Genomic DNA, 23,511 nt, shown 5'->3' on the forward strand with positions numbered 1-23,511 from the left:
AACTCACAGAGGACTTGATTATTTAAAGCGCTGACTGTATATTACGGACGCGAGGGTTAAGGACGAGAAGAGGTTGGGGTTAAAAAATGCCGTAAATATCTTCTTAAAGGCTTGTCTGGCGTGAGTTAACACAATGAGAACTTGAATGCTGTAGGTTTATTTTCCCAATACTGAAGTTCCTGTCCATTTCCATCCATATGTAAGGCAGCAGCACGGCCCAACTTGACTGCGATCCAGAATACACACTTCTCTACTTCAATACTTAGCAAAAATGTGAGTCTGGTAACCGGTGAATTCCCCCCCGAGTTCAAATGGGCGTGACTGACAGGTGGATTAGCCAGTCAGGAACACACATGGTCCATATGTCTGAAAAAAATATGGTTTACGAGAAAAAAGGAAGAGAAAAAAAACTGAAATACATGTAGAATCCACTGAAGCACTAAACTGGTAATATGAGGTGAGATCTATTTTATTTTATTTTAATACAGAGCATGCAACAATTTACTACCAAGTAATCTACAAAGCTTGTTCAAAATGAGAGAGAGAACTCAACATTTTAGAGAGTATGGAAATTTCAAATTGCCCAATATTCGAACTACTCGTAAAAGTTTGTGTGTGTCTGTATGTGGTGTAAAACTCTAACAACCTAGATACACATCTCAAGCAATGCCAAAATATCCAGAAATTCAAGTTGTTCTATAAACATATGGTCTGGTCATAGTAAATACAGAAAGGGTCATAATATTAGAACAATACGTCCTTCTGTAGCGCAGGTTTATGTTTGTTGTTTCTTTAACATTGCTGGTTTGTGCTGTTCATTACATGACTCGTATCAGTTGTCTGTTACCATTGTTGATATCTTTAACATTACCATTGTTATTATGCTTATGTTCTACTATCAAGCTGTAACAGTTACTCATCATCCGCACTTGTAAATTGTTCATATAGTTTAATGCAAAATATCTGAAAAATGCAAAAGAAATCTCATTCTGTGAGATTAGAAGAGTGGAGGTGGAATTAAAAAAGTTTTCTTCTTCCCACTTGCTCTTGGAGATTTTTGTTTGTTTGTTTGTTTGTTTGTTGCTATTGTGATTTCACTGATGTCGTATGTTCCAGTAGCCAGGCTGGTGCCACCTAGTGCCTCCGCTCAGTTTCATTTCTTTCCAGTGACTAGGTCAGGTCAGGAATACACTAGACGCTGTGCAAGAACCTCAGAAGTTGTAGACAGTGCACCGCCCAATCAGAGAAGAGATGTGAAGTCATGACGTCAAACATGTCGCGCCTGTCTGGGTCCCTTTTGTGGAACAGCACAACAGTAAACAAAGCGTTGAGATGGATGTAGACGAAGACAGACATTCTGTGTTGGCAACGATTCCCGAGATTGAGGATTTAAAGCCGGAACAAAGAGAATGTTTGGTGAATTTCATCAAGGGGAAAGACGTTATTGCCCTTTTTCCTACAGGATTTTGGGAGAAGCTTAATATTATATATATATATATATATGTGTGTGTGTGTGTGTGTGTGTGTATATATATATATATATATATACACACACACACATATACATATATACATATACCATCTGATGAATCAGGGTAATGTTCCATTGTGTGAGAATGTAAATCTCTTACTTGCCCAAAATAAATACATAAAATTAAAATAAAATTAAAAACTCTGTCTTTAACATGTGGATTAGGTAGCCAAAGCTGTAAAACATTTGGAAATGAATAACTGGCACCAAATATCAACATGATGCTAACACACAGATGTTTTATAAGAATTTAAAGGTGTATAAACTTGAAAAATATGCATGCACACTGTCTGGTTTGAACAGCTTACGCATAAAGCCAAAACTGAACGATAAAATCAGCATGTCGGCCTCACCAAAGAGTGATTCAAGAACAACATATTTTAATAAGAATATGTATACTGTAGTAGCATCTCACAGGAATTTGTTTTCACCTTTAAACTTGTTTTGAAAATGACAGTAAAACAAAATTTCACTGTCAAGTATTATAATATTTGTAATAAATAACATAATGGCCCATAATGTAGTCCTTCCCCGTGTCATCTGCACATCACCTTTGTCTCTATAATTGAACATTTCTGCTCCAAATCTCTCTGGTCTGAAAGCATTTACCTTTAAAACCGAAATGGACAGAAACACTGAACGCGGGGTTAGGTTCAGGGCCACTTAGGAACAATTTCAGACGTCGTTTTCAAAAAGCGTCAGTCATTTTGTGAAGTGGAGAGGAGCTTTGTCATAATGTGTGGAGATGGAGAAGGAGAAGGAGAAGGAGGGAGACCCCAAGGTGAGCCGTAACTACCACCACGTGTTGGACCGGCTCTGGACCAAACCAAACAGTCCGACGGTGAGGAACGGGGAGGGGGGGGGGGGGGGGCTGTGTGAAGGCCAGGCAGGTGTCAGGAGGCTGCTGGAGGGATGCCAGGGACTGAAGTGAGAGCCGGGGTTAAGGGGGGGAACCGGGAGACAGGTAACAGACAGAGGGGACGTGGGTCTGACTTGTTTGGATGTGAAGGTTCGTACAAGTCACCGGAGATCAATTCGGGAACGCTTAAAGAATGCTGTTTTCTAGGAATGATCCGAAATTGATTTTTTAAAAGGTGGTCCTCTTTTTTTTTCCAAGGAGATGTTATTGCTTTTCCTGGAATGTTTCACAGTGTGGTATTAAACTTATCTATCCAACATTTACCCTTGGGGGACAATAAACTCTAAAAAGTCAAAGTCTATTTATTAAAGTATTTCACTGCTACAAAATAACACTAAAAACAAGCATTCTTCCTGTAAGCGGGGTTATCTTTCCGTGGATATGATCGTAACTTGGCCAGATGCTGTCACATGCTTGTCTCATTGGAGATAGAGGAGTTTAATGCCATAGTCTGAAACATGTTTGGCAAAGAAATAGCAGAAACACCATAAAAGTTGCACAGCGCACTTTTTTACTTTTGCAGAAAAAAAAAAGGTATTCTGAATGTTTTCCTTGAGTTAAAAGCAAACATTTGTTCTGCCGTTATCAAATTGGAACAGATTTAATGTCCATTGCTGTTATGTTGCCATAGAAGTTCTGAAGCTCTCTAAGGTCATCTAAAATCATCCATCCATCCATCCATGTTCTTCCGCTTATCCGGGGCCGGATCGTGGGGGCAGTAGTGAAAGTAGGGACTCACAGAATCTAAAATCATGTAGAATCTAAATAATATATTGGTAATAAGGATAATATGCTATTACATAAAGTAAAAAATACATCAACATGATTTTGTGGGCTTTAAGTCATGTTAGTCATGTTCCTCAGAAACAGACCTGGACAAGGGTGTACCGTATTTTCTGGGCATTAGGCGCTCTGGATTATAAGACGCATTAAATGGTCTATTTTCAAACTTTTTTCACAAATAAACCGCACCGGACTTTAAAGGAAACACAACAGTTGGATGGGTGAGTGGTTTTGTTTGTTTGTTCGTTCACGGTGACTCTGGGCTTTGTTCAGTTGTGGCGTGTAGGGAGGGTGCTGTCTGGGACCAACGGATTGTTGGCGTGTTCGCAGTGACTCAGTTGTTCAGTTGTGTCTAGAAGTGGCACATTGCACTCGCTTTTTCGGTTCGTTCCTCCGTTCCGTTCCTCATTCGTCGGCGTGGAGTGATGAGTGTGTCTGTGGGTGTGTTTCTCTGTGTGGTCGCTGTCTGCTCCGTGTGTGTTTGTGTGTTCTGCGGGTGGTGCGGCTTTGTAGTTTACTGAAGTGGTGCTGGGACACCTGAGTGGATTCGTGTATGGGGCGCTCTGGATTGTGGGGCACGCAGTCGTTTTTTGATGGAGTTAGAGGCTTAAGAGCGCGTCTAACAGCCCGGAAAATACGGTAGGTTTGCATAGGGAAGGTGGGGACATGTCACAACCAATATTTGGGGAAGACTAAATAGTCCCTACCAATATTTGCCATTTATTTTAATAAACCAAAATATAAATTTGTGCAGAAAGAACAAAAATGTGGCTGTTTGCTGCATGTGGGGGGGGCAAACGTACGCCCTTGTACCAGGAGTTGTATTTTCATTCACACATGTTTCAGTAACCCTTTATTATTAGTCTGTCTACATCTCCAAAGCTCAAAATGGTCCGTTCCAACTTGTGATGTCATGTAGTGGTATTTATAAAGCTAACAAATGCCTTTTACCTGAAATCATTCAAGTGTTTCTAGTGAAGGTGTTAAGGAGTTTTAAAAACACAGTGGAGCACTCCCTGTATTACCACATGACATCACAAGGTGGAACAGAGGTTTCAGTTTCAGAGAAGAGCTTAAATATGCAGGGTTTGAGCGTAAATGAAACAAAACATAAATCCGTGTTTGTCTGCGATGAGGAAACGGCGTTACAACATAGTTTGGAAAATGGCGTAATATGGGCCGTTTAAAAGCACTGTACGTGTTTTTTTTCTACAGATCTTTCTACATTTCTACATAACCCTTTATTATTAGTGTGTCTACATCTCCAAAGCTCAAAATGCTTCCGTTCCACCTTGTGTTGTCATGTAGTGATAGTTTAAAAGTTAACAACTACCTTTTACCTTCAGTTCAGGGGAGATGAACAGTTCCAGGGTTGAAAGCATCAAAATGGTTCTAGTAAACATGTATAGAGTTTAAAAACACAGTGGAGCACTTCCACAAGATGTTGAGTGTTTTCTGTTTGAGAGAAGAACTCAGACAAAATGTGCAGGGTTTGGGAGTTAAACATGTGTGAATGAAAGAAAACACATCTCGAGGCGTGTTTGTGATGAGGAAACAACATTAGAACATACAGTCGATCGGAAAATACCTTAAGACGGCGCTTTAAGAACTGTAACGAGCAGCTAAGAGCGGACAGTATCAGGAATAAGTATCATGGTCGCCTCTCTCTGGACATGGAACACAGTGCCTGCTTGTTTTGACAATTGGCCTAGCAGTTGTTTGGCCTATTAAGTGTTGCCTCACGCAGGAATTGCAGCGCACTCCCAATGCGTATCCCATAACGCCGAATTCCTCCGGCATTCCGCGGTGATGGCAACCGTGAGCAAAGACATTATTTATTCCTCGCGAGCGCTCGGCGAAAATGGACACGCTCAAGCTACGCGCGCCGCAGACCTTCGCCAAGACCAATATTGTTGCAGCCGACGGAGCTCCCGGGCTGGAAAAGGAGGGAAGAGGGGGAGGCGGAGAGAGAGAAAGAGAGGGACCCCCGGCTTCCATCACCGCTCCTGGGTCGGCGGAGGGGAGCGGCGCAAGGGTCTCCGCGGTATCCTCCAATTAGAATGTAGTTTATAGCCCCGGGCCAGCTCTCCCTGACCCAGCCGTAGACGCTCCACTGGGCCCAGCGTGCTACTGGATCTGACCTCCGAACGAACACACAACCATCCATAACCTGTCCCCCCAAATTCAAGAGAAAGGTTTCCGGGCCAGCTTTTTCTCTAATTGAGGTTTCGGAGCACAGTGGGTGAATTGTTATCATTCCGACAGTTATTCAGCGGCTAATCCGAACAGTAAGAGCAGTTGTAGTGACGTTACAGGAGTTTGAAATATTGTCCAAATCTAAGAAGAATCAGTGTAAGGAAAGGCATAAAACATGTATGATTGTTTGAAATAGCAGTAATTATTCTTAGTCGGGCCGAGACACCTGCTTAATGCAACTTGTATAGGGCCACTGAATCATATTTAACTCAGAGAACAGCGGAATTTAGCGTAAAACAGATTTCAGAGAGTTTTTGACAAGACTTTTACAGATTCAAGCCCACCTGATCTAGATCATCGGAATCTGAACTGAAATGGATAGAATGAATTGGCGGCACGTGGATGAGCGGTTTGCAAGATAGTCAAGCAGCAACCCCCGGGCCTTTACATGTTCTCCTGGTGTTTGGGCTAGGGATGGGCATTCGATTCATTTTTTCTTAATCTATCGTCAGGAGAATTAATGATCGATTTTCATCCCAAAGTTCATCCCGAGAGTTCATCCCAAACCAGCTTGATGGGGTTTAAGTCTGGACACTGTACTGGACACTCCATGTTTTCAAGCTTCACCATCTTGTTCTTTTTTTCCTGAGGAAGTTTTGGCAGAACTTGGACTTGTGTTTTGTTCTTTTATCTTTATTTAACCTCTATCTGTTCAGTTCTTACCTTTGTACCATTTCAAGCTTTTCACTGGACATTCACGACTTGAATTGCAATAAGTAACTGGAAAAATGAGGGTGTTCTAAAACTTTTGACCGGTAGTGTATTTTTACTCTTACTAGTGTAAATGTTTTGTCTACTCTTCCCACTGTGAGTAAGTCTACATGTGGCAAAAGCTTTATGTACAATATGAAATGATTTGAACATTTTGGTTTCGTGCACCGCTCCTCCATATTTACTTTTGTTTTAAAAATCTCTATAATTTTAAAATACCACATTTAGTGCATTATTTAAAGGGTCCATCTCATGCAAAATCAACTTTTCAGAGCTTTCTACCTTCTAAGACTGATGTGTGGGCCTTGTATATGTTGCCGAAGTGGTTTTCAGATTGATTCAGTGTTTTGTTTTTGTTTTTTAACAAATTGCAGCATTCTTCTGCCACCCTCCAAAGTGACAACGAACTAAAGCTGCTACAACGATGACGCGGCAGATACACCTACGACGCGTTTGACGTAGCAGAAAGCACACGACCCCGTCCACAGCTCCACTGCCTCCACCCCGCATCTGATGACAATTCCCACATGAACACCTAAACAAAAGCGACAGCATAAGCTCATTGTTCTACTCTGCAGTGAACACGATATAATAAGTTTATCTACTAGTGTTTATTAATACTTTACCAAACAGTAATGTTCAGCTGATGTCAACGCGGTGCTCGAGCTTCGAGCACCTCAAAGTCCTCGTCCAATTCTGGGTCCAACACATGCGACTGAACGCGCTGTATTGCCATGATGAATAAAAGTTTATTCCTACCACTATCAGGGTGCACGTCTGTCTCCCCCTCCCTCCCTCCAGTCTGTGACTGCCTCCAAGAAATCAGTAAGATTTCATAACTATTGTGTAATGAATGTTCCAAAACCCAAATTGTGTTTGTTTATGTGCAGAAGATACAATGTGAAGAGAGTTATTTTGCATGAGACGGGCCAATTAATGTTTTATCCTTCAAATTACATTCACTGACAGTTACTGAGTTGAATTACTTGAGTTATTCTTACGAGAGCAGTCATTTTCCCAAATATTTTTTACTCTTACTTGAGTAATTTATTGGACCACTACTTTGAGCTTCTACTTGAGAAATATTTTGTTACTCTTACTTGAGTAGAGCACAATTTTGGCTACTCTTCTCACCTCTGATTTGATTGTGAGTAATTTCTTTCCTATACTGAAGAACGGCAGTATTGACACGTCCCCTTTAACTCATCATCGGATTTCAGACTCATATTATTCAAACGGCAATTAACCAATGTTGACGTTTGACCATACAAACTCAGCACTTATCCTTATGCACATAGACTCCAGGCTAGATTCAACTGAGAACTACACCTGCCCTCAGCCCAGAGAGCGGCCCCACAAACCCCACAGCTCCTCACTGGGACTGGCCCCTTCAAGTCAACCGGCAGCAGAACAGTGGAGCAGTGTCTCCGGAGCGGGATATTTTTGGCCCTGGGCACCGCGTATGCCAGTATGCGGTCGAACATAACCAGGAAATGACAACATCCATAATTCACCGGGGCATATTGCTAACTTTAGCGGTGCTCATTGTAGATCTGTCGGTTATTTTAGTGCTTTTATATTGGAAAAGTCACGACACATTAAAGGCCGCTTTGCAATGTTGGGGCAAAACGTCAAATGGATGGACAAAGTAGTAATCTACAGTCAAAATATGGACCAAATTAAACAGGATTTGGTTCAATGGGGTCGTTGTGAGCGAAGCGGCCAAGTACATGTGTAGTGTAGTGTAGTCTGAGGAGGGTTTATATGTTCGAGGAAATCCACAATGAAAGACTATGAGACGCGGTACGCTTGAGGTTGGAAATCTACATAGGTTATGGTTAGATGCCGAAATTCAGAACATTGGCACAAGCTAGTCTTTATTACTGTTGTTTATTGGTATTGAGGCGAATGAAATGTGACCGGAGAAGAGTACATTTGACTGGTTCAGACCTTTTCTGCCAGCCTGCCCAGTAAGAGAGATTGGACTGTATATTTGAGTACGCGTTATTATCGGCTGGCCCGTGTAGCAGATATATTCAGGTTTACTTTTACATTTACTGGCTTCAAAGCTGCAGCACTGGCAGATGTTCTGTACGGGCCGACCAGAGTTACATGAAGCTTTGTTTGAGCAAAATTTTCTACAGTTTGTCAGACAGTTAATAGAAGTGCACTGCCAGCTTAGTCCTTGTTATCTTGGGCTACACCATCAGAGGTATAATACTCCTTACAACAGAAGCAGAGCCAGACTGGACTGCACTAGACTGAATGGACAAGACTATCACAGGCATGAAAATGGGTCAGAGGTTAAAAAAAAAAAAAAAAGGTGAAAAAGATGAGAGAGGATTTTGTTTTTGTTTTTTTGCAGACTGGGTGCACTGGGGCATCTATTCGGGGTTAATAAGACCAGGCCCTGTCTAAATGGATGGTGATTCACCAGTATATGCACTAGTGTTGTAGTCAAGACTGCACTAATCGAGACCAAGGCCAGTCCATCCGAGACCACAGGGTCCTGAAACTAAGACAAGACTGAGACCACAGCCCATCGAGACCAAATCAAGACCATCTTTGACATTTTATACATTTATTTGTATTTTACAGCTATTTTGGCAAATATATATATATCAATATCTCCAATTTATCTGATTAATGTTAATTTAGGCATAAAAAGCCTGTAAAACTGTACTGTTCTTAAACACTCTGCACCCCTTTTTTGGACCCTCACCCGCAGTTTGAGAACCCTGTCTCTTGAAGAGAACTTCCACTGGCACTTAGACAAAACTGCTTCAAAGTGAATCAAGTGGGTAGGATTTTTAAACCTGGTTTTTCACATTCCTAAATGGAGTTACATTCTCTTACTGGTTTTGAGATATTTACCATCCACTGCACATTTACCAAGCCACTCCCCCCCAAAACTGTTCTCATAGAATCTACACGATTCGCGTAATTTCGCCAAAAGGTTTTCATACCTGCCATCATCATGTCTTGAGCTGTGATGTAAATAAACTTCTACGTTAGAACTCCAGAGTTATACCTTTTCTCTTCAACTCTTGGGCTACTACAATTTATTCTACAAGACCATCCAAAGGGGGCGCTGCAACTGTGGTACACTGCTTTGTTAGTGCTCATAGAGAAACTGTGCTATGCTGGAGATGAAAACTTATTGGTAATATCTGTGTAATCCCTCAGTTGTTTGAGAAGGATCCATAGCAAAAGAAAAATTGAATTCTGTCAACTGGACAAACTTCAGAACCGTAGAAGCTGCTTGGATGAGCTACGAAACGTCTTCAATCAAAAGCTTTTGTCCAGTTGACAGAATTAAATTTTTCTTTTGCTTTGGTACTGGTGTAGTTATTACTTTTCCATATGTCAGAATTAGATCAGAACATTGGGAAATAATCGCAAAAAACAAACTGAGTGTACCGGTCATGAGACGCTAAGGACACTGAATGAAATTGTATCAGTCGTGAAGAAAAACATTGGTGGATCTCTGCTAGGCAAAGTGGGTGAGTTGCCACATGACTGCAGTAATAATAGGGCAGCATGTCTGAAGCCACAGCAAGTAAAAACCATTAAAATACCATCCAACCTTTCTGACTTTTTAAAAAAACATGTTTCGGCTGAAGTTCGCGTCTACATCCAGATGCTTGCTTTTCAAATCAGGTATGTGCTGCTGCCGTAGAGTTGTGTCAGAGTTGTCAGATAGAGCGGTGAGTGTGGAGGCCTGCAGTGTGTGGGCCCGCATCACACGCTGGCAGCTCTCCCCGACTGCTCCGGGCCCGTGTGATCAGACCGGGCTGCTGGTGCCAGGTCCTCAGCGCTGCCTGGCCTCATGTATACAGTGTAAAGTGGAGTCTGGCTGCGGAGCGAGCGTGCCTCAGGTTAGATCCCCCTGAACGGGCTTTCGCTCAGGTGGAGGGAGCAGCTATGGAGTACACAGGATTAATCCAGACATTCATGAGGCAGTTCACACTCACCTCATGTCAGACATAATACTGATGGATACTGCAAATGCTTACACTGTCATACTGTATAGTGTGTTCATGTACACACTGTGACAAGGGGCATGTTTTTGTTAGTTTACAAAGTAACTTGCCAGGTTTCACTACAGTAAAGCTTCTACTAATAATTCACGAAGAATTTGAGCACGTTTCTCAGTTTGCTACGGTAACTGTGTACATGCAGTGCTAATAAAACTTTGTCAAAAGTTCTGAAAAATGAGCTGAATGTGAAAGCACTGTCAGAGGGATGGTTCTACGGTGTACCCAACATCTTCTAGAATTACAGCTGGAAAACTGTTCAATGGCTTTTTGGGTCTTAAATTCTCCAACAAAATGGACCAAGGTTCACGGATGATGATGTTGGAGTACACTGTCGAAGTTTTTACTGTCCCGTATTGATGTTTCAGAAATGAATGAAGTAAGAGAAAAGCTGACTGCAGGGGACTACACTTACAGACAAACGGACAGTGAATGTTTCTCATGATATTTCTGAGTTCTCAAAAATGCATCTCCCGCTGTATGTTTAATTGGGTGGAAGGACCAATCACGTCGCAGCATTGAGTAGAAGCAAAAGGCGAAGACTCAAAATGAGCCAAAATAAACATGGCGACACAGACAGGTGAATTTCAGCCTATTTTTGCGTCAATACAAACTATTTAGGCGATGTTTATATGGTGACGGTCTGAACAGAAGACGCAAAAGTGGCCTTCTGTCTTCCCTTTTTGTTCCGCGTTTAAGACAAGTGTTTTTGGGTGGAAATCTGCTTGCGTACGGTGAAGTGTGTGGAATTCAGCTGGGTATGCATGCCGTCTGACTCGCCTGCGATGACGTGGTGCATCCAGAATTTGACAGAGGTGATTGCAAATCCTTCTCTGTTCACTAATAGTACCTATGCATATTCTGTACATTTGTTGGGAGCCTCCTGTAAGTTTATTAGAGCAGCTTGAAGGTCCAACACATGGAAATGATCAGACATGTTGTTTTCTGAGAAGATCTGACCAGAGTTTTGCGTCTTGGGCAGTGTAGATGGAAACGCTACAGCGAAGCGTATTCAACTTTTCCACTCTGAAGGGCGGTTTCAGATTTTTGTGTTTTTAAGTCCCAAAAACGCTGTCAGCCATCTAAACAAAAGTCACTTCTGATAAAATATTTTGACATTTTTACCCAAAAGTGTTCTCATCTAAACAGACCCTGAGTTTGTAAAAAACATGCAGAAGGTAAGAGCTTTGTGCATTTGTGGACAGGGAAAATGTTTGTGCTTTTTTCAAGTGGATGCAACAAGTTTGACTTTTTGGCTTGTGACGCTGTCGTGATGCTTCTGCCAATCAAATCAAATATTTGCCATGACACTCTGCATTTTCTGTTCGTTATGAGTGAGAGCTGTTCCAGATTGATAATGTGTAGAACTCAATTCAGAGTGACACACGTATCAATTAGGGACGTGACAATAACTGAAATATCATGATATCGTATCGCCAACGTTCCCACAATAATATCGTGGACCCTCACAATAAATCGAAGTCTCTTTGCTTAAATGAAGAGTTATGGTGCAGCAATAGCTAAAAAAAACAGAAAAAAAACAGAGGGAACTACATAGACCATGATCCTTTGCTCCATCCACAGTGTAGACTACATGAAGAAATAACAGTTCTTTGGATTATGTCTTGTCAAGACATTTTAAGAGTTTTTGTTAACTCCACAAAATATTGCAATAAATATCGTATGTGAGATGTATATCATGTAAATATAGTACTGTTTTAGCTGCATCTAAAAAGGCAATTACAAAGAATTGGTTACAACCAGATCCACCTGCACAACAAGACTGGATCAGGATTGTGGGGAATATTTCAGTGATGGAAAAAATAACATTATCTTAAACTTAAAGGGTATAAATACGATGAGCAAAGGGATAAATGGAATGTATTAATCAATGACACCAGTAAAACAACATAGTACATAAAAATGTCAATACCAAATGCATGTTTAAATAAGAACCTGTAACTCCAGACTGTTTTTACATTGTTTTTGATTTTATATTGTTTTTGTATGTTTTGAAATATTACTTAAAACCAATTAAAAAAAAAAAAAAAAAAAAAGAAAGAAAATATAGTGCTGCGAGATTTGGATATTGTTACATCTCTAATCGTGAGCCTCCACACCATATTCTGAGCTTTCCCACGATATCGCAATAAATACTGTACAGCGAGGCTCATACCGTGACAATATCATATCGTGGGACTTGGATATCGTTACATCCCTAGTATCAATCTTTCTTGATAGTTTCAAAAATCTCAGTTTTAACCCTCTCCAGGCAGGAGTTGCAGATTTGCAACAGCTAAATGCCAATTACCTACTTACTCCAAATCCATATTTTATAAGCTTTTTTTTACTCAGGAGCCTTTTTTCCTATCCATGCTGATAAACATGGACGATGCAGACTGTGCAAGAATGGCTACACTCAAAGTACTTTTGTTGTTTACAAAGGATAAAAATAGTTTCTTGGAGTACCACACAAAAAAGTGATGTTGTTCTGCCGCTGTAAAGCTGTTACACTCTGCTTTATGTTTTATTGTTATGAAAAGTGGTAAACACATAAAGTTAGAGTTCATATCATTTTCAGTCTTCAGTGTTAATTTACCACACTGGGTAAATGTTGAAATTTGCAACATCCCCAGAACGCACTGGATGTGAAGGTCTCTCAAAAAAAAAAAAGTCAGGATTGTATATTACTACCCCATATGATCATTTTCCCCAAATATCAGATTTTTTCCTGATACTAAAATTTTATTTGAGCCTGAGAGGGTTAATATGCAACGTTGCCCTCCTGTACTTGTTGCACACTGGACATATGGTGAGACAGGAGGGCGGAGCCAGCAGAACGTGGCGACAGAGACAGAATGAAACATGGAGCATGAAGGAAACAGCCCCAGACACAGGCTCTTCTGCTGACAGGTGTGACGGCTAACACGCTACAAATGAGCGCGGCCTCGTGAGAAAGAGACCGTCATTTATCAAAACATCCACAGTCAAGCGTCCAACGTGATTTATCCACAAGAGTGAGAGCAGAGACAACCACAGCTAAGCGTGAGAGTGCGCTTTGTGAGTCAGAGAGAGTGTGCTTACATGGTCGGCGGGTGGAGCTGCGCAGAGTGGACGGGAGCGTGGACACGGGCTGCCTCACTGCGAACCTCCTGCACAACAGACACAATAAAGCCATCAGAGTTTAGGGCTGCGCTGGGAGTCATAAACACAGAGGAGAGAACGCAGAGACATGAGCAGATATGGGAAAAGATGAGTATGTTTGTACAATAAAAGTGATTATTGACTGCCAATGAGGAGACTGCACGCTATGATATCAATTATCACACTACTTCTTGGCAATGATGGGTTCAAGTCATTTTCATACTCAGAATTTCACTGTGGATGGAAGTACAGAGCTGTTAGTAGTCAACAAAAAGATTCTTGACTGACTAAATTAATTTCAGTTAGCATTAGTTTCAAGACAAACATATCTACTTATCTAAATAGAATTTTCCTCCTGTGTATTTACACAGTATTTAAATCGTAGTAAAAGTCGTCACATTCTGTCTGTGATCTATTCATAACTTCAGGTCATCTGTCTGATATTTAAATATGAAATATGTAACTTTTCTGGTGAAGGGTCCGTCAAGTGCTTGTCGCCATGGAGATGTTATTGCTTTGTCTCGAATGTTTCACAGTTTGGCACCTTTTTTCTTAATGTAGACCAAACCAGACCAAGTTACAGGTCAGATCTGTGGAGCGGTAACCCCACTCACAGTCAGAATATCTGTTTTTCTAGGGATTTTTGAGCTCTAAAACCACCTGTAATTTAAGAAATGTAAAGCAGAGCTGTTTAATGTCACACTGTGGAACATTCCAAGCACAGCTATGCAGTGTTGGGGAGTAACAGATTACATGTACCGGCGTTACGTAATCAGAGTACAAATTATGAGTAACTGTATTCAGTTACAGTTACTGTTTCAATGAGTGGTAATTGGATTACAGTTACTTTGTTGAAATAAATTAATTACACAACAGTATGTTCCTGTTTTCACATTTTGGGCTAAACCAGGACTAAAACCAGGACTAAAACCAGGTCGAAACCAGGTCTAAACCAGGACTAAAACCAGGTCTAAACCAGGACTAAACCAGGACTAAACCAGGACTAAAACCAGGTCTAAACCAGGACTAAACCAGGACTAAACCAGGACTAAACCAGGACTAAACCAGGACTAAACCAGGACTAAACCAGGACTAAACCAGGACTAAACCAGGTCTAAACCAGGACTAAACCAGGTTTAAACCAGGTCTAAACCAGGACTAAAACCAGGACTAAACCAGGACTAAACCAGGACTAAAACCAGGACTAAAACCAGGACTAAACCAGGTCTAAACTAGGTCTAAACCAGGTCTAAACAATATGACACTAACAGTAGAGTGAACATAATTTAAGGCAGCCGTGATCTCATGTAAAAATTATTTCTCTATCAATAATATTTTTAATCTGGTTAAGGACAGACTGGGCTTTTTGTGTCTTTTAGCAGAAAAAACATCTTCGTTTTTGCTTCTGTCTGTTCGTGGAGACTTGGGCTCAACAGACAATTTGAAGAGAACAAACAAGAACTTTCAGGATGTGGTTGCTACATTCATGTAGTTTTTTAAAAAAGCCTGACAATATCAAGTAATCCAAAATATTCAGATTACGTTACTCATTTTAAGTAATTTAATGGATTACATTACAAACTACATTTTGGGGTATGTAATCTGTAATCTGTAGGGGATTACATTTTAAAAGTCACCTTCCCAACACTGGGGCTATGGCATATTCATGAAAACAAGCAGGATTACAGATGCCAACCTAAAAATCACACAGTGCACCTGTTACGTTTGGGCACCTTTTTGTTTTCCCCTGTATATTTTTTATTGTCTATTTTTTTGTATTATTTTTCCCAGGTCTGTTTTTGCAAGTTACTCTTATTTTTGAATGTTTAATGTTTCCTTTTGTTTGCTCTGCATTTCCGTGAGGAGCCTTGAAGTTGTGAGAACCTGGCGCTCCGTTAGTCCCGGTTTAGACCTGGTTTTGTCCTGGTGTCGACCTGGTTTAATCCTGGTTTAATCGTGGTGTCGACCTGGTTTAGACCTGGTTTAGTCCCGGTGTCGACCTGGTTTAGTCCCGGTGTCCACCTGGTTTAATCCTGGTTTAGTCCCGGTGTCCACCTGGTTTAATCCTGGTTTAGTCCCGGTGTCGACCTGGTTTAGTCCCGGTGTCCACCTGGTTTAATCCTGGTTTAGTCCCGGTGTCCACCTGGTTTAGTCCCGGTGTCCACCTGGTTTAATCCCGGTGTCCACCTGGTTTAATCCTGGTTTAGTCCCGGTGTCCACCTGGTTTAATCCTGGTTTAGTCCCGGTGTCGACCTGGTTTAGTCCCGGTGTCCACCTGGTTTAATCCTGGTTTAGTCCTGGTGTCCACCTGGTTTAATCCTGGTTTAGTCCTGGTGTCCACCTGGTTTAATCCTGGTTTAGTCCCAGTGTCCACCTGGTTTAGTCCTGGTTTAGTCCCGGTGTCCACCTGGTTTAGTCCCGGTGTCCACCTGGTTTAGTTCTGGTTTAGTCCTGATTTAGTCCTGGTTTCGAACTGGTTTCGACCTGGTTTTGTCCTGGTTGAGATGCATGGCGAAGGGGGGGTTCACGCTTTTGTGGCCCAGTACCAAACAGCTCATGACCTGGTGACACCTGGCACGGGTTTGGGGTCTTTTTTTTTCTTTTTGTCCAAAATACAAAAGAAAAAAATAATAATACAAGAATATGCAATCCTTAACTTTGTCTTCCGTGTCCATTTCTAAATATGTTCTGATGTATTTTTGGTCGTAACAGCACCTTTAAATGTTGATTTATTTTAGCATGGCCCATCTAATTCCTCAGAGAATGAATGAAGTGGTAAAACTACACTTTCAAAAAGAACTACAACTAGCCAGGCAGCTCCATGAAAAGAGCCAATACAAGTGAAACTCGAAAATATATTATCATCTGCGAGGCCAGAGCATACCACCAGCGTCCATCTTCCATCTTCTGTATCATTTGTAAACTTCATGTCCGACTTTGCAATATCCATAAATCTCCTCTTCGGTCTTGGTCTGGAGTCGTCTTCACGTCTGCCCGTTTAAAGTTCAACATGGTTTTTCCTTGACTCACTCCTCCTCTGCACATGTCCAAACCATTTACACAGTTTCTGCAACCTCCAAAATGGACTTTCCCTCTGATGTCGTTATTCCTAATCCTGTCCATACTTCTTGGTTGAGGAGTTGGAATTTGCTCGCTTCTATAGGTTAAAGACGCTGTAGATGATTTTTACTGACCTAAAAACATTTGCAGTGGCCCAAAATTATTCTACCTACACTTACGCATGCGTTCTGAGCGTTTTTCTAAACCCAATGATCCACCTCGTTGAGTTTTAAAGAGCTTTTTACAACTTTTGGAGACCAGAGCTTTTGGAGTTTTGCGATCAGGCTAAATCAAACAACAACTAGCATGCTAACACACACTTCCTCATTATCGGACAATAAAACGCTATGTAATTAAATGTAGAAAGATCTGTAGAAAAAAACTCATACAGTGCATTTAAACGGCTCATATTACGCCATTTCCTAAACTATGTTGTAAACAGTGTTGGGGAGTAACAGATTACAGTGAGTGGTAATTGGATTACAGTTACTTTGTTGAAATAAATGGATTACAGGATGGTATTTTCCTGCTTTCACATTTTGGGCTAAACCAGGACTAGAACCAGAACTAAACAGGACTAAATCAGGACTAAAACCAGAAGTAAAACCAGAAGTAAAACCAAGGACTAGAACCAGACTAAAACCAGGACTAAATCAGGATTAAAACCAGGACTAGGGGATTTCTCTATTTTTATTTTTTATTTTTTTAATATGGTTAAGTAAAGACTGGGATTTTTATTGTCTTTAAGCAGACAAAACATCTTATGTTCAGATTTTCTAGTCTTTGTTACTTTACAGCAAACATTTACCTGTTCATGGAGACTTGGGCTCAACAGACAATTTGAAGAGAACAAACTAAAATTTTCAGGATGTGATTGGTACATGTAGTTTTAAAAAGCATGACAATATCAAGTAATCCAAAGTATTCAGATTACATTACTCACTTTAAGTAATTGAATGGATTATGTTACAAACTACATTTTGGGGTATGTAATCTGTAATCTGTAGGGGATTACATTTTAAAAGTCACCTTCCCAACACTGGTTGTAAAGATGTTTCCTCATCTCATACAAACCCAGATTTATGTTTTGTTTCATTCACACTCAGACCCTGTGTATTTAGGCTCTTCTCTGAAATTGAAACCTCTGGTCCACCTTGTGATGTCATGTGGTAATACAGGAAGTGCTCCACTGTGTTTTAAAATGTCTATACACCTTCACTAGAAACACTTCTATGATTCCAGGTAAAAGGCATTTGTTATCTTGAAAAATACCACTGCATGACATCACAAGGTGCAACAAAGCATTTTGAGCTTTGGAGATGTAGGCAGACTAATAATAAAGGATGACGTAGCCTCCGAGGACCTGGAGTCTACATACTGAGGACAAATATGTCCAACATATTTTAGATTGTTCAGGAACTTACCGTACTTTTCCGGGCTATTTGTCACTCTGGATTATAAGACGCACTGTCATTAAATGGTCTATTTTTGAACTTTTTTCACAAATAAACCACACGGGACTTTAAAGGAAACACAACAGTGTGATGGGTGAGTGGTTTTGTTTGTTTGTTCGTTCACGGTGACTCTGGGCTTTGTTCAGTTGTGGCGTGTAGGGAGGGTGTGTCTGGGACCAACGGATTGTCGGCGTGTTCGCAGTGACTCAGTTGTTCAGTTGTGTCTAGAAGTGGCACATTGCACTCGCTTTTTCGGTTTGTTCCTCGTCGGCGTGGAGTGATGAGTGTGTCTGTGGGTGTGTTTCTCTGTGCAGTCGCTGTCTGCTCCGTGTGTGTTTGTGTGTTCTGTGGGTGGTGCGGCTTTGTAGTTTACTGAAGTCGTGCTGGGACACCTGAATGGTTTCGTGTATGGGGCGCTCTGGATTGTGGCGCGTGGCCATTTTTTGATGAGGTTAGAGGCTTAAGAGCGTGTCTAATAGCCCGGAAAATACGGTAAATCGTTTTTGCAAATCATTATTCAATTGTGACTTTATTGTGTTCCATCAAAATGATTAAAACATAAAATTAAAGTTTTATATAATCATTTAAATATAAAGATAATAGAAATATAATTCTTTGTTTTTGCTCTCATCAGGTCCCAATCAGCCCAGTACAAGATAAATCAGTAAAGCCATGCAAGAGTTCGAGTCTTAGAAGGTTAAATATGTGTATGAAACAAAACAACTCCAGATACAGTAAGTCTTTGATCAACATTCTAACATTGTAAACACAAAATATTGAGACCATAGGCCCATGAATCATTGTAAATATCATATTAACACACGTTTTACATCTAAAAACTACATTTGAATTATTATCTAAACTGGATTATGAATTAATCTTGATACAAGCAGCGATTTCTTTAGTCACACATCTCTGAAGTTTGAGCTACGTGAGCATAAATAGACTGAAATATCATCACAACAGGAAGAAACCAACACAGCGGAGACAAAGGGGTGTTAAAAATGTCACGACTGTTCACAAAATGGGCAGAAGTACTTAAAGCTCAATTAAAGAGTCACTTTTGAGGACCTTTAAAACAGTAGCAGGATTGTAACCCAGGATTGTTGTAGTCCTTTTGGCGCACAGAAGGAGTGTTTTGGGACTCGTGTCTTACCTCTCCTGGAACTGTTTGGAGGGGATGAGGCCGGCGCGGGGGTTCGCTTCGCCCTGGTGCTTGGCCTGCCACCAGGTCGGGTCGTCTTGGCTCACGATGTGCAGAATGGCGCCTTTCTTGAACGCCAGGCCCGCCTCTTTACATGGGATGGCTTTGTCGTCCAGCGGGTTGTAGTCAAAGAGGGCCTTCATGAAGACCTGCGCAGAGACAGAGAGGTAGAGAGGTGGAGAGGTGGAGAACAGAGGAGGGGAGGCGGTGGAGCGTGCTGTGACGTCTCCTCGGGGGGATTAGTCTACAAAGGTCAGTGCAATCAGAAGTTGGAACATCGGCGGGTTTGCCAAGTGGGACTGAGTCATTCGTCTGCTCTTCGGCTACAAGGTCTGTCGCCACCTTCCAAGCACCACCACCTCCTCTCTCTGTATATAGAACTGTTGAATTACAGCCACACACAAAACTAATCACCGGAATAACAGCTTCCTCATTATAAGTGACAATTTGAGGACTTTAAAGCTGCATTGTGTAACTTTTGTGGTAGAGGATCGGTCAAATGGTTTTCTTCACTGAGATGTTATTTATCTGGAGTGTTTCACAGTATGGTATTAAACATTTCTATCATCATGGAGACCAAACCAGACCAAGTTACAGGCCAGATCCGTGGAGAGGCGACCCTGCTCACAGTCAAAATGCATTTGTACCTATTTTGAGCTATAAAACCACCTGTAATAAGGTCATACTGTGAAACGTTCCAGGCAGCGCAGTGACATATCCCCCCAAACGCTGCATAGTTTAACAACTGCCATGTTTACAGGAGAGCTTTAATTCCAAATAAATAAATAAAAATGAATAATAATAATGAATAAAAATTGTTCTGCTTTAAAAAGACCATGTAAACACATTGTAATGAAACAAACAACAATTCGTAATGAAAATGATTATACGGATTTAAACTTAATTCCGAAGTAAGTGGGTGCTTTATTCCGATTTTAAAGCCAAATAAATTTATTCCTCGATCACGTAAATGTTTATTCTTCTTCAAAATAATGTCAGTGGTTCAGTGCATGCTCGTTGGGTCGCCCTTCTGATGTGATCCAGACAATCCGGCTTCAGACTTTCATCCACGTCTCTTTGGATTTGTGAGCGGGATGTGGGAGTGGGCTGAGGTAGAGCAGCCTCACACTCACTTTGTCTTCTTCCCCCCTTCTCCAACACTCTTCCCTTCTCCTCTTCAGCTGACAGACGTAAAGTGTGATGAGAGAATTCTCCAGCTGCTGCACAATTATCATCGAAACCACTGCGGGAAAAGTTCGGATCATGTTTGTGTCTGTCAAATGACAAACTAAGACGACAAAAAAGCCGGGAGCAGCTGAAGTGTGCGTTTACTTCCGGTTGACGTGAATACGTTGGCGTCTCTGTCCAATCAGAACCCTTCCCCATCCCCAGACGCTGAGCAGAATTAAATAAAGGTGATTTAATGTGTTTTCCATGTAAAGCTCAATTTGGAATTATTATTAACATGGAAACTCGAAGGACAATATTTTAATTCAGAACAATTATTTCAGAATTAAAAAACATCATGTAAACGTGGCTAATTTAAAGATATGTTTTATTTTTAATTGGTAATTACTATGACAAAGTGCAACATTTTGTAAGGTGGATTAATGTTTTAAATTATGGGGTCATATGAAACAAACTAAAGTTTTTATTTGAACTGGATTACAAAATTAGATCTGATCACTATGGATGTAAAATTAGTATTACCCAATTTTCCATTCATTTTTCTCATAGACTTTCCGAAAATAAATATGGTTCAGTGCATGCTCGTTGGGTCGCCATTCTGACGTGACCCGGACAATCTGGTTCATCCACGTCTGTTTGGATTTGTGAGCGGGATGTGGGAGTGGGCTGAGGTAGAGCAGCCTCACACTCAGTTTGTCTTCTTCCCCCCTTCTCCAACACTCTTCCCTTCTTCTCAGCTGACAGACGTAAAGCGTGATGAGAGAATTCTCCAGCTGCTGCACAATTATCATCGAAAACACTGCGCAAAAAAGTTTGGATCGTGTTTGTGTCTGTCAAACGACAAACTAAGACGACAAAAAAGCCGGTAGCAGCTGAAGTGTGCATTTTCTTCCGGTTGACATAAATACGTTGGCGTCTCTGTCCAATCAGAACCCTTCCCCATCCCCAGACGCTGAGCAGAATTAAATAAAGGAGATTTAATAACGTGTTTTCCATGTAAACCTCAATTTGGAATTATTTCCATGTAAACTCGAAGGACAATATTTTAATTCAGAACAATTATTTCAGAATTAAAAAACATCATGTAAACGTGGCTAATTATAAGATATGTTTTATTTTTAATTGGTAATTACTATGACAATGTTGCAATGTTTTGTAAAGTGGATTAACGTTTTAAATTTCTCATTTTAGACTATGGGGTCATATGAAACAAACTAAAGTTTTTATTTGAACTGAATTACAAATTAGATCTGATCACTGTGGATGTAAAATTAGTAATACCCAATTTTCCATTACTTTTTCTCATAGACTTTCCGAAAATAAATAATAATAATGACCACAACCTCCCAAAATTAGATAAAATCGGCTTCTGAAACTTCTCAAAATGCACCACCCTTCTGAAGAACATGTCCAGGTATATGTAAACAACACACTGGTCTTTTGGAAATAATATTGGACGACCAAAGAGAACCTGTTTGAAGTGTGGATTTGAGTGTGTTTTTTGGACCGAAAACAACCACTTTATGGACATTACCAGCTTGTTAGCCTCTGTCGTTTCATGAGGTCTACAGGAAAACTGAATGGGGAAAAGTAGTCCAGGAACCGGGGCAGACTTCAGAGCGGGCCAGACTGCTGAGCTCCGTTGGCAGGAGAGGATGGGGAAAAGTGTCTGTGTTTGGGCATGGAGCTTCATTACACGGAGAAGAGCCCATTCACCATATAACCATCTCCCTAAAATAGACATATCACACAGTCCTGCTCTGGAGGTGAAGGCAGCGAAGTCTAAAATTCTACTTAAAGTCTCATGTTACACAAAATGGATTCAGGTGAGATTGTGGTCATGTAAAAATGCGGTTAGATCATCAAAAACAAAGCTGGAGTTGTGTTTTATTTCATTCATACGTTTGAGTAACTCTTTATTATTAGTCTGTCTACATCTCCAAAGCTCAAAATGCTCTGTTCCACCTTGTGATGTCATGAAGTGGTAGTATTCAAGTTAACAGCTTCGTTTACCTTTGGAGATTTGAAATTCCAGGGCTGAAATGATCCAAATGATTCTAGTGAAGGTGTGAGTTAAGGTGTGTACATAGTTTTAAATGTTTATTAACCATTAACTAATAATTTACTAAAAATTACAAGAATGTCATTGTTAGTACATGAGTAGTTAATGATTAATAAACACTTGTAAGTTGTTTGTAGATGTTCCAAATTAAACATTTATGAACACTTTATTAATTAGTAATACTATTTTGGTTTGTCCATGTTTGTAAATTTTGGTAACACTTTAGTTTAGGGACATATATGACACATATTAATAGCTAACGAAGAGGCAATTGGTAGGGTAATTAGCAGTTATTTAGCTATTAGTTGGTATTCGATCAGAATTTACAAAATGCTTAATGCTTATTAAGATTTTAGTGTATTTCAGTGTATGCACAAAACATCTATTGTGATCTCCACTACTTCAATGGGAAGAAAATAGTTAATGGGTTAGTACTGTATTTTCCGGGTTATTAGTCGCTCTGGATTATAAGACACACTGTCAATAAATGGTCTATTTTCAGACTTTTTTCACAAATAAACCACACCGGACTTTAAAGGAAACCCAACAGTGTGATGGGTGAGTGGTTTTGTTTGTTTGTGGCGTTCACGGTGACTCTGGGCTTTGTTCAGTTGTGGCGTGTAGGGAGGGTGTGTCTGGGACCAACGGATTGTCGGCGTGTTCGCAGTGACTCAGTTGTTCAGTTGTGTCTAGAAGTGGCACATTGCACTCGCTTTTTTGGTTCGTTCCTCCGTTCCGTTCCTCGTCGGTGTGGAGTGATGAGTGTGTCTGTGGGTGTGTTTCTCTGTGCAGTCGCTGTCTGTTCTGTGTGTGTTTGTGTGTTCTGTGGGTGGTGCGGCTTTGTAGTTTACTGAAGTCGTGCTGGGACACCTGAGTGGATTTGCGTATTCGCTCTGGATTGTGGCGCGCGGTCATTTTTTGATAAGGTTAGAAGCTTAAGAGTGCGTCTAATACTCACAAAATACTAGCCAGGCTGGCACCACCTAGAGTCTCTGCTCAATTTCATTTCTCTTCAGCGACTACATCAGGGATAAGAATACACTAGACGGTTTACAAGAACACCGGATGTTGTAGATCGCGCACTGGCCAATCAGTGAAGAGATGAACCAACCCGAGTTGCAATAACAGACTGCATACACTATCCTCCTCTGGACTTCCTCAA

The 23,511-nt window shown here is 40.8% G+C and overlaps 1 protein-coding gene across 1 annotated transcript in view; it reads right to left on the reverse strand.

Annotated features, from left to right (window-relative positions):
* Positions 1–23,511, reverse strand: part of mpp7a (MAGUK p55 scaffold protein 7a) — a 386,727-nt gene that overhangs the window by 103,491 nt on the left and 259,725 nt on the right. The window contains exons 11-12 of the mRNA XM_020930757.2: positions 19,052–19,248; positions 13,322–13,389 (exon numbers count right to left, since the gene is read on the reverse strand). Coding sequence (XP_020786416.1) covers positions 13,322–13,389; positions 19,052–19,248 — 265 coding nt within the window. The remainder of the gene's footprint in view (positions 1–13,321; positions 13,390–19,051; positions 19,249–23,511) is intronic.

This window comes from Boleophthalmus pectinirostris, unplaced genomic scaffold (assembly GCF_026225935.1).
Source record: "Boleophthalmus pectinirostris isolate CB_2022bp ecotype Guang Dong unplaced genomic scaffold, ASM2622593v1 HiC_scaffold_15, whole genome shotgun sequence".
NCBI lineage: Eukaryota > Metazoa > Chordata > Actinopteri > Gobiiformes > Gobiidae > Boleophthalmus > Boleophthalmus pectinirostris.